The following is a 10,820-nucleotide window of genomic DNA, read 5'->3' on the forward strand; positions in this document are numbered from 1 at the left end:
TGTCCCATGTCTGTTCTTTACTGTCTCGTGTCTGTTCTTCACAGTCCCATGTCTAGTCTGTTCTTTACTGTCTCATGTCTGTTCTTTACTTTACTGTCCCATGTCTGTTCTTTACTGTCCTGTGTCTGTTCTTTACTGTCTCATGTCTGTTCTTTACTGTCCCATGTCTGTTCTTTACTGTCTCATATCTGTTCTTTACTCTCCCGTGTCTGTTCTGTTCTCTACTGTCCCATGTCTGTTCTTTACTGTCCCATGTCTGTTCTATACTGTCTGTTCTTTACTGTCCCATGTCTGTTCTTTACTGTCCCATGTCTGTTCTTTACTTTACTGTCCCGTGTCTGTTCTTTACTGTCCCATGTCTGTTCTGTTCTTTACTGTCTCATGTCTGTTCTTTACTGTCCCATGTCTGTTCTTTACTGTCCCATGTCTGTTCTTCACAGTCCCATGTCTAGTCTGTTCTTTACTGTCTCATGTCTGTTCTATACTGTCCCATGTCTGTTCTTTACTGTCCCATGTCTGTTCTTTACTGTCCCATGTCTGTTCTTTACTGTCTCATGTCTGTTCTATACTGTCCCATGTCTGTTCTTTACTGTCCCATGTCTGTTCTTTACTGTCTCATGTCTGTTCTATACTGTCCCGTGTCTGTTCTTTACTTTACTGTCTCATGTCTGTTCTTTACTGTCCCGTGTCTGTTCTTTACTGTCCCATGTCTGTTCTTTACTTTACTGTCCCATGTCTGTTCTTTACTGTCCCATGTCTGTTCTTTACTGTCCCATGTCTGTTCTATACTGTCCCATGTCTGTTCTTTACTGTCCCATGTCTGTTCTATACTGTCCCATGTCTGTTCTTTACTGTCCCATGTCTGTTCTATACTGTCTCATGTCTGTTCTTTACTGTCCCGTGTCTGTTCTTTACTGTCCCATGTCTGTTCTTTACTTTACTGTCCCACGTCTGTTCTTTACTGTCCCACGTCTGTTCTTTACTGTCCCACGTCTGTTCTTTACTGTCCCATGTCTGTTCTTTACTGTCCCATGTCTGTTCTTTACTGTCCCATGTCTGTTCTATACTGTCCCATGTCTGTTCTTTAGTGTTTCATGTCTGTTCTTTAGTGTCTCATGTCTGGTCTATACTGTCCCATGTCTGTTCTTTACTGTCCCATGTCTGTTCTATACTGTCCCATGTCTGTTCTATACTGTCCCATGTCTGTTCTTTAGTGTTTCATGTCTGTTCTTTAGTGTCTCATGTCTGGTCTATACTGTCCCATGTCTGTTCTTTACTGTCCCATGTCTGTTCTATACTGTCCCATGTCTGTTCTTTACTGTCCCATGTCTGTTCTTCACAGTCCCATGTCTAGTCTGTTCTTTACTGTCTCATATCTGTTCTTTACTGTCCCGTGTCTGTTCTTTACTGTCCGTGTCTGTTCTTTACTGTCCCATGTCTGTTCTTTACTGTCCCATGTCTGTTCTATACTGCCCCATGTCTGTTCTATACCGTCCCATGTCTGTTCTATACTGTCCCATGTCTGTTCTTTACTTTACTGTCCCATGTCTGTTCTTTACTGTCCCATGTCTGTTCTTTACTGTCCCATGTCTGTTCTTTACTGTCCCATGTCTGTTCTTTACTGTCCCATGTATGTTGTTTACTGTCCCATGTCTGTTCTATACTGTCCCATGTCTGTTCTTTACTGTCTCATGTCTGTTCTATACTGTCTCATGTCTGTTCTATACTGTCCCATGTCTGTTCTTTACTTTACTGTCTCATGTCTGTTCTTTACTGTCTCATGTCTGTTCTATACTGTCCCATGTCTGTCCTTTACTGTCCCATGTCTGTTCTGTTCTATACTGTCCCATGTCTGTTCTTTACTTTACTGTCCCATGTCTGTTCTTTACTGTCCCATGTCTGTTCTTTACTGTCCCATGTCTGTTCTTTACTGTCTCATGTCTGTTCTTCACAGTCTCATGTCTGTTCTTCACAGTCCCATGTCTGTTCTTTACTGTCCCATGTCTGTTCTTTACTGTCCCATGTCTGTTCTTTACTGTCCCATGTCTGTTCTTTACTGTCCCATGTCTGTTCTTTACTGTCCCATGACTGTTCTTTACTGTCCCATGTCTGTTCTTTACTGTCTCGTGTCTGTTCTATACTGTCCCATGTCTGTTCTTCACAGTCCCATGTCTAGTCTGTTCTTTACTGTCTCATGTCTGTTCTATACTGTCCCATGTCTGTTCTTTACTTTACTGTCTCATGTCTGTTCTTTACTGTCTCATGTCTGTTCTATACTGTCCCATGTCTGTCCTTTACTGTCCCATGTCTGTTCTTTACTGTCCCATGTCTGTTCTTCACAGTCCCATGTCTGTTCTATACTGCCCCATGTCTGTTCTATACTGTCCCATGTCTGTTCTTTACTGTCCCATGTCTGTTCTTTACTGTCTCATGTCTGTTCTTTACTGTCCCATGTCTGTTCTTTACTGTCCCATGTCTGTTCTTTACTGTCTCATGTCTGTTCTTTACTGTCCCATGTCTGTTCTGTTCTTTACTGTCCCATGTCTGTTCTTTACTGTCCCATGTCTGTTCTTTACTGTCCCATGTCTGTTCTATACTGTCCCATGTCTGTTCTATACTGTCCCATGTCTGTTCTTTACTGTCCCATGTCTGTTCTTTACTGTCCCATGTCTGTTCTATACTGTCCCATGTCTGTTCTTTACTGTCTCATGTCTAGTCTGTTCTTTACTGTCCCATGTCGAGTCGTTTCTTTACTGTCCCATGTCTGTTCTTCACAGTCCTATGTCTAGTCTGTTCTCTACTGTCTCATGTCTGTTCTATACTGTCCCATGTCTGTTCTGTACTTTACTGTCCCCTGTCTGTTCTTTACTGTCTCGTGTCTGTTCTATACTGTCCCATGTCTGTTCTTTACTCTCTCATGTATGTTCTTTACTGTCCCATGTCTGTTCCTACTTTACTGTCCCATGTCTGTTCTTTACTGTCCCATGTCTGTTCTTTACTGTCCCATGTCTGTTCTTTGCTGTCCCATGTCTGTTCTTTGCTGTCCCATGTATGTTCTTTACTTTACTGTTTCATGTCTGTTCTTCACAGTCCCAAGTCTGTTCTGTTCTTTACTGTCCCATGTCTGTTCTGTTCTTTACTGTCCCATGTCTGTTCTTTACTGTCCCATGTCTGTTCTTTGCTGTCCCATGTATGTTCTTTACTTTACTGTTTCATGTCTGTTCTTCACAGTCCCAAGTCTGTTCTGTTCTTTACTGTCCCATGTCTGTTCTGTTCTTTACTGTCCCATGTCTGTTCTTTACTGCCCCATGTCTGTTCTATACTGCCGCATGTCTGTTCTATACTGCCCCATGTCTGTCCCATGTCTGTTCTTTACTTTACTGTCTCATGTCTGTTCTTTACTGTCCCATATCTGGTCTGTTTCATACTGTCCCATGTCTGTTCTTTACTGTCTCATGTCTGTTCTATACTGTCCCATGTCTGTTCTATACTGTCCCATGTCTGTTCTTTACTGTCCCATGTCTGTTCTTTACTGTCCCATGTCTGTTCTATACTGTCCCATGTCTGTTCTATACTGTCCCATGTCTGTTCTTTACTGTCCCATGTCTGTTCTTTACTGTCCCATGTCTGTTATTTACTGTCCCGTGTCTGTTCTATACTGTCCCATGTCTGTTCTTTACTGTCCCATGTCTGTTCTTTACTGTCCCATGTCTGTTCTATACTGTCCCATGTCTGTTCTTTACTGTCCCATATCTGTTCTTTACTGTCCCATGTCTGTTCTTTACTGTCCCATGTCTGTTCTTTACTGTCCCACGTCTGTTCTTTACTGTCCCACGTCTGTTCTTTACTGTCCCACGTCTGTTCTTTACTTTCCCATGTCTGTTCTTTACTGTCCCACGTCTGTTCTTTATTGTCCCATGTCTGTTCTTTACTGTCCCATGTCTGGTCTGTTCTTTACTGTCCCATGTCTGTTCTATACTGTCCCATGTCTGTTCTTTACTGTCCCATGTCTGTTCTGTTCTATACTGTCCCATGTCTGTTCTATACTGTCTCATGTCTGTTCTTTGCTGTTCCATGTCTGTTCTGTTCTATACTGTCCCATGTCTGTTCTTTACTGTCCCATGTCTGTTCTTTACTGTCCCATGTCTGTTCTTTACTGTCCCATGTCTGTTCTATGCTGTCCAGTGTCTGTTCGTTACTGTCCAGTGTCTGTTCTATACTGTCCCATGTCTGTTCTTTACTGTCCCATGTCTGTTCTTTACTGTCCCATGTCTGTTCTTTACTGTCCCATGTCTGTTCTTTACTGTCCCATGTCTGTTCTTTACTGTCCCATGTCTGTTCTTTACTTTACTGTCTCATGTCTGTTCTATACTGTCCCATGTCTGTTCTTTACTGTCCCATGTCTGTTCTTTACTGTCCCATGTCTGTTCTTTCTGTCCCATGTCTGTTCTTTACTTTACTGTCTCATGTCTGTTCTATACTGTCTCATGTCTGTTCCTTACTGTCCAGTGTCTGTTCTATACTGTCCCATGTCTGTTCTTTACTGTCCCATGTCTGTTCTTTACTGTCCCATGTCTGTTCTTTACTGTCCCATGTCTGTTCTTTACTGTCCCATGTCTGTTCTTTACTTTACTGTCCCATGTCTGTTCTTTACTGTCCCATGTCTGTTCTTTATTTTACTGTCCCATGTCTGGTCTGTTCTTTACTGTCTCATGTCTGTTCTTTACTGTCCCATGTCTGTTCTTTACTGTCCCATGTCTGTCCTTTACTGTCCCATGTCTGTTCTATACTGTCCCATGTCTGTTCTATACTGTCCCATGTCTGTTCTTTACTGTCCCATGTCTGGTCTATACTGTCCCATGTCTGTTCTTTACTGTCCCATGTCTGGTCTTTACTGTCCCATGTCTGTTCTTTACTGTCCCATGTCTGTTCTTTACTGTCTCATGTCTGTTCTATACTGTCTCATGTCTGTTCTTTACTGTCCCATGTCTGTTCTTTACTGTCCCATGTCTGTTCTTTACTTTACTGTCCCATGTCTGTTCTTTACTTTACTGTCCCATGTCTGTTCTTTACTGTCCCATGACTGTTCTTTACTGTCCCATGTCTGTTCTATACTGTCCCATGTCTGTTGTGTTCTATACTGTCCCATGTCTGTTCTATACTGTCCATGTCTGTTCTGTTCTATACTGTCCCATGTCTGTTCTGTTCTATACTGTCCCATGTCTGTTCTGTTCTATACTGTCCCATGTCTGTTCTGTTCTTTACTGTCTCATGTCTGTTCTATACAGTCCCATGTCTGTTCTATACTGTCCCATGTCTGTTCTATACTGTCCCATGTCTGTTCTTTACTGTCCCATGTCTGTTCTGTTCTATACTGTCCCATGTCTGTTCTGTTCTATACTGTCCCATGTCTGTTGTGTTCTATACTGTCCCATGTCTGTTCTATACTGTCCCATGTCTGTTCTATACTGTCCCATGTCTGTTCTGTTCTATACTGTCCCATGTCTGTTCTGTTCTTTACTGTCTCATGTCTGTTCTATACTGTCCCATGTCTGTTCTATACTGTCCCATGTCTGTTCTGTTCTATACTGTCCCATGTCTGTTGTGTTCTATACTGTCCCATGTCTGTTGTGTTCTATACTGTCCCATGTCTGTTCTTTACTGTCCCATGTCTGTTCTATACTGTCCCATGTCTGTTCTGTTCTATACTGTCCCATGTCTGTTCTGTTCTATACTGTCCCATGTCTGTTCTGTTCTTTACTGTCCCGTGTCTGTTCTTTACTGTCCCATGTCTGTTCTTTACTTTACTGTCCCATGTCTGTTATTTACTGTCCCATGTCTGTTCTGTTCTATACTGTCTCATGTCTGTTTTTTACTGTCCCGTGTCTGTTCTGTTCTATACTGTCCCATGTCTGTTCTGTTCTTTACTGTCCCGTGTCTGTTCTGTTCTTTACTGTCCCTTGTCTGTTCCTTACTGTCCCGTGTCTGTTCTGTTCTATACTGTCTCATGTCTGTTTTTTACTTTACTGTCCCGTGTCTGTTCTGTTCTTTACTGTCCCTTGTCTGTTCTTTACTGTCCCGTGTCTGTTCTGTTCTTTACTGTCCCTTGTCTGTTCCTTACTGTCCCGTGTCTGTTCTATTCTTTACTGTCCCGTGTCTGTTCTATTCTTTACTGTCTCATGTCTGTTCTATACTGTCCCATGTCTGTTCTTTACTGTCCCGTGTCTGTTCTTTACTGTCCCATGTCTGTTCTTTACTGTCCCATGTCTGTTCTTTACTGTCCCATGTCTGTTCTTTACTGTCCCATGTCTGTTCTATACTGTCCCATGTCTGTTCTGTTCTATACTGTCCCATGTCTGGTCTATACTGTCTCATGTCTGGCCTATACTGTCCCATGTCTGGTCTATACTGTCTGGTCTATACTGTCTGGTCTATACTGTCCCATGTCTGGTCTATACTGTCTGGTCTATACTGTCTGGTCTATACTGTCCCATGTCTGGTCTATACTGTCTGGTCTATACTGTCTGGTCTATACTGTCCCATGTCTGGTCTATACTGTCTGGTCTATACTGTCCTATGTCTGTTCTATACTGTCCCATGACTGGTCTATACTGTCCCATGTCTGGTCTATACTTTGCTGTCCTGTGTTTTGCCTTCGTCACAGATTAGAAATTCTCTTTGAGAGAAAAGGCCAAATTGCCTACAAACATTACAAGGTCGTAACCTTTTGAACAACGTTTCATCCCATTCTGTTCTTTCCTGTTTGTCTTTTGTTGTGGCAATAGTTATTGTCATTTTGTTCTTTCAAAGTGATGGAGGGAAGGTGAGAAGGCATTGACATTCTCTCACTTCGTCTTCCTCTCTCCCTCCCTCTCTTTCTATCTCTCTCCCTCCCTCTCTTTCTGCATTTCTCTGTCTCTCCCCTCTCCCACTCTTTCTATCTCTCTCCCTCCCTCTCTTTCTGCATTTCTCCCTCTCTCCCTGTCTCTCCCCCTCCCACTCTTTCTATCTCTCTCCCTCCCTCTCTCACTCTCTCTCTTCCTCCCCCTCTTTCTCTCTCCCCTCTCGCTCCCCCCTCTCTCTTTCCCCCCTCTCTCTCCCCCTCTCGCCCCCCCCTACCCCCTCTCTCTCTAGGGGGATACCATACGCCATGCTATCAGTCAGACGGTCGGATACAATGATGGGCTACGGCATCCCATGTACAGTCCTCACAGTCTAAATGTAAGTGTACCGTAAATCATGATCATGACAATGTCCGCAAATATGTCATATCGTCGCAATGATGATGGTGACGACAACATTGGTGATAATGACTCCTAAAATCATTTTCATTTTAAAATCCCATTCACCCAGGGTTAGAAAATCCTAGGACCCAAATAGTATTTCTAGAGTTGTATGTTGCACACGTCGTCTCCCTCCACCACCCTTCCTCTGTATCTGAATGCAGTTAGTTAAGGGTGGGGTGATTGTAAAAGAGGACCTGCGGGGTAATCTCTGTTTGCCAGGGCTCCCAAAACCTTTTCAGTGAGCCGCCAGTGTGATCAAACCGTAGAGCAAATATACGACAGGCGAGATTAAGGACGGCCCATGTGATGACAAAGATAAATGTATGGCTTCATATTAACACCCCAGCCATTTAAATGAGAAAGAGCAAGCGAGCTTCATTCCATTTATGAAATGCATTTTATAATACCCCCACAACCATATGAAACGGGGTTTTTTACTGGTGTATCTGTGTTTTCATTTAACTACTTTGAAATGCTTCTGAGAGCGAATTTGCAGTCCATCTTCTTATCACGGTAATGAAATATGAAACTGGAATTGCCTGCAGCCTTGTACAGATGCGACTATGGTCTTTCCTGATGAGCTCTGATAAGACCCTTCTTCTTCCTGCACCAGACAATCTGAGCTACCGTGGTAAAGATACATTTATTGGTGGAGGATGAGCCGCCGCGACGAGAGAGAGAGAGAGAGAGAGAGAGAGAGGCGTACTGACTCTTCCTTTCGCTCAACCCGCGACACAGAGAAACATTTGCATTTGCTGTCCGCTCTCTAGCAATGAAAGGGGAAGTAGGCTGCGGACTGGTTTTCTCCATTACAATGTTTCCGTCTGGTATAAATGGAGACAGCCTCAATGTCTTATGCTTCTTCTCCAGATTAGAACAGGTTTCTGTTTTAGAGGTGTTTTTTTGTTGTGTAATGTTAAATAAAATACCTACATACACGGCTGGTATGTTCATGATGTATTTTCAGAGTACCACTACCTTAAAGAGTACCACTACCTGAAATGTCTTCTTCTTCCTCTATTGGACATGATCAAAACTGACACCGCAACAAAACAAAACACACAAACGTGTGAAAAAACACAAAGCCGCGTCATTATGAGCACTCCCACAACAAGGTGTCGTTTTTTGGGGTTTTCCGGAGTACCCTTTCTTGCTCCAGGCGGTGTAGGCGATGTGCCAACCTCGAGCAGCTTCAAAGTGTAGCGTTTTGCACTCCCCCCTCCCCTGCCCTCACCCTCACAATTCCTTATTTAGGTCATGGCTCTCAGTCCATCACAGGTGAAGTGAGGGAAGCATGGCGGGTTGTGTTTGGCTGTATCACATCACTCACAGCCATGCTACGTTGTTTCGAGCTAGGGGAAGTCATCAGGATGGATTGGACAGGGTAGAGGACAGCACACTGGATATGAATGGTATGTCTAAAGACAGCCAGGGTCAGCTGCTCTGTCAAGAAAGAGTGTTGATGCTAAACAAAACCTACTATGAGTTATACAGATATAGTACAATATGTTGATCATGCTAAATATATTTTTTATGTACTATATATTTCTATATTATTTTCAATATATTGAAAACATGTTAATTTTTTCTCATTTATGCAAGGACAATGTTTCAATCTGTGATTTTTTAAAAACATTTTTAAAATCAAATGCCAGGCCAAAACCCTATTCTAACCCATTCCTGACTCGACGATAAGAAAAATCCTCCTCCCGTCACTTCCTTTCAGTGTTTCCCCTTAAAGTTGTTACCCGCGGTGGTGTCCCCTCCCGTCTTCATAACTGACACTAGAATTTGCAGCGACAACCACTAAAGCAATCCGATAAGACATTGATTTCACCACTCGCCTCCAATGACCAGGACGCGGGGCAAATTTGTCAGCAAGAGACCCTGTCTGGGGATGTCAGTGGTAATGCAATGGGGCTTACCCCCGCCGGCAGACACCATGTCTCTCTCTCTCTCTCTGTTTGTTTCCTAGCCCGGCCATGTGTGCGTTGTTGTGGGTATACACTCAATCTGACTGCTGAAAGAGGGAAGCAAGGGGCCTCTTCCAAACCAGATTGTGAAAACAAGCTTTATACTATTGGATGTTCATTTGGATATTGAGTTTCATTAAATTCTAAATGTAATCCACCCTGAACTATGATTGTCAGTTGTGGCTCGGTTGCTTGAAGACCCGATCAAATCAGCCTCCCCAGTTGTAACTTTACCTGTTTTTTAAGAAGTAACCCTTGTACTCTCTCTCTCTGTGTCTCTCGCTCTCTCTGTTTTTCTCTGTTTCTGTCTCTATCTCTCACTCTCTCTGTTTCTCTCTGTCTCTGTTTCTCTGTCTCTCTCTCTGTCTCTCTCTCTGTTGCTCTCTCTCGCTCTCTTTCTCGGTCTCTCGCTCTCTCTGTCTCTGTTTCTGTTTCTCTGTCTTTGTCTTTCTCTGTCTCTGTCTCGCTCGCTCTCTGTTTCTGTGTCTGTCTCTCTGTGTCTCTGTCTCTGTTTCTGTCTCAATGTCTCTCTCTTTCTCCATCATGTAGGGTAACGGGGGATGGCACGGTGCACCTACTCCCTCCTCAGTGACGTCCCCAAACGAAGGGCCAGGCAGTGTGCACTCTGATACCTCAAACTGACCACCTCACTGATCGTCTCTTTTCCACCTAATATGCTACCGTGCCCTCGACCAATGTGACTGAACCAAACAGAGGCCAAACAGAACCAATCACCTCCCTCGACTGAGTCTAACCCCTCCCCCCTTCACTCCAGACAATGTCGGCCATTTTGTAAAATCCCATCCAATAACCTTCACAGTCAAGACTGATATGATTGGATACAGCTTTTAGCAACATTTTTCTGAATATAAATATATATTAACTGACAGACTGACGAGTTGGGGTTCTGAATGGGAAGTCTAGAGAAGATAACAGTAGATTTATTCAAGTAAAAACTGAAGACCGTGCATCTCTCTCAACCCTCCAGATCTACTCTTATGGCCCCTTTTTGTTCTCTATTTGGCCAACTAAGACTGAAGACAACATACATGTGGTCCAATGGGTTTTCTTCTGCCAGTATCACTATACAACTGTTGTGGGGACAGCGGAATCCTTGAAGTGCCCAACTGACGGAAGGTTGGCTTGCTGCAATGCTTCAATGGACTTAGGATGGCTGCACCTCTAGTGGGCTCTTTTGTTTTTCTGATACTAACATCCCGGATTTAACATTGTTTTGTGGATTGACACGATGAAGGACATTTAAAAACGGCAGCTTGTTGTTGTTGTTGTCATGCTCTTATTCTCAAACATGAGTCCTCTTGCTGAACATGACTTTCTACACCTTTTATTGGACACTGCATTCTGTTTCGAATGGATATAATTCAGTCGTTTGATAGTATTCACTCCGATACTGTCCCAAATTCATATTTGTATGATCATGTGTCACCATATCTATACAAATTACATGTACTAATAGTAATACCATTTGAGCGGTTCCCCGAGAATTGTGTGTCAAAACAGAGCTGTAATGATTTACCTCATGAAAATGACGACGTCACCA

General features: G+C 43.2%; 1 protein-coding gene across 1 annotated transcript in view; it reads left to right on the forward strand.

Annotated features, from left to right (window-relative positions):
• The window catches only part of LOC112241115 (pre-B-cell leukemia transcription factor 3), a gene marked incomplete at its 5' end in the record, with an annotated part of 35,845 nt that extends 25,527 nt beyond the window's left edge, over positions 1-10,318 (forward strand). The window contains 2 exons of the mRNA XM_042324105.1: positions 7,135-7,221; positions 9,809-10,318. Of these exons, the coding sequence (XP_042180039.1) occupies positions 7,135-7,181 (47 nt within the window). The remainder of the gene's footprint in view (positions 1-7,134; positions 7,222-9,808) is intronic.
• Between the last annotated feature and the right edge of the window lie 502 nt (positions 10,319-10,820).

The sequence above is a fragment of the Oncorhynchus tshawytscha genome, linkage group LG01 (genome assembly GCF_018296145.1).
Source record: "Oncorhynchus tshawytscha isolate Ot180627B linkage group LG01, Otsh_v2.0, whole genome shotgun sequence".
NCBI classification, from domain to species: domain Eukaryota; kingdom Metazoa; phylum Chordata; class Actinopteri; order Salmoniformes; family Salmonidae; genus Oncorhynchus; species Oncorhynchus tshawytscha.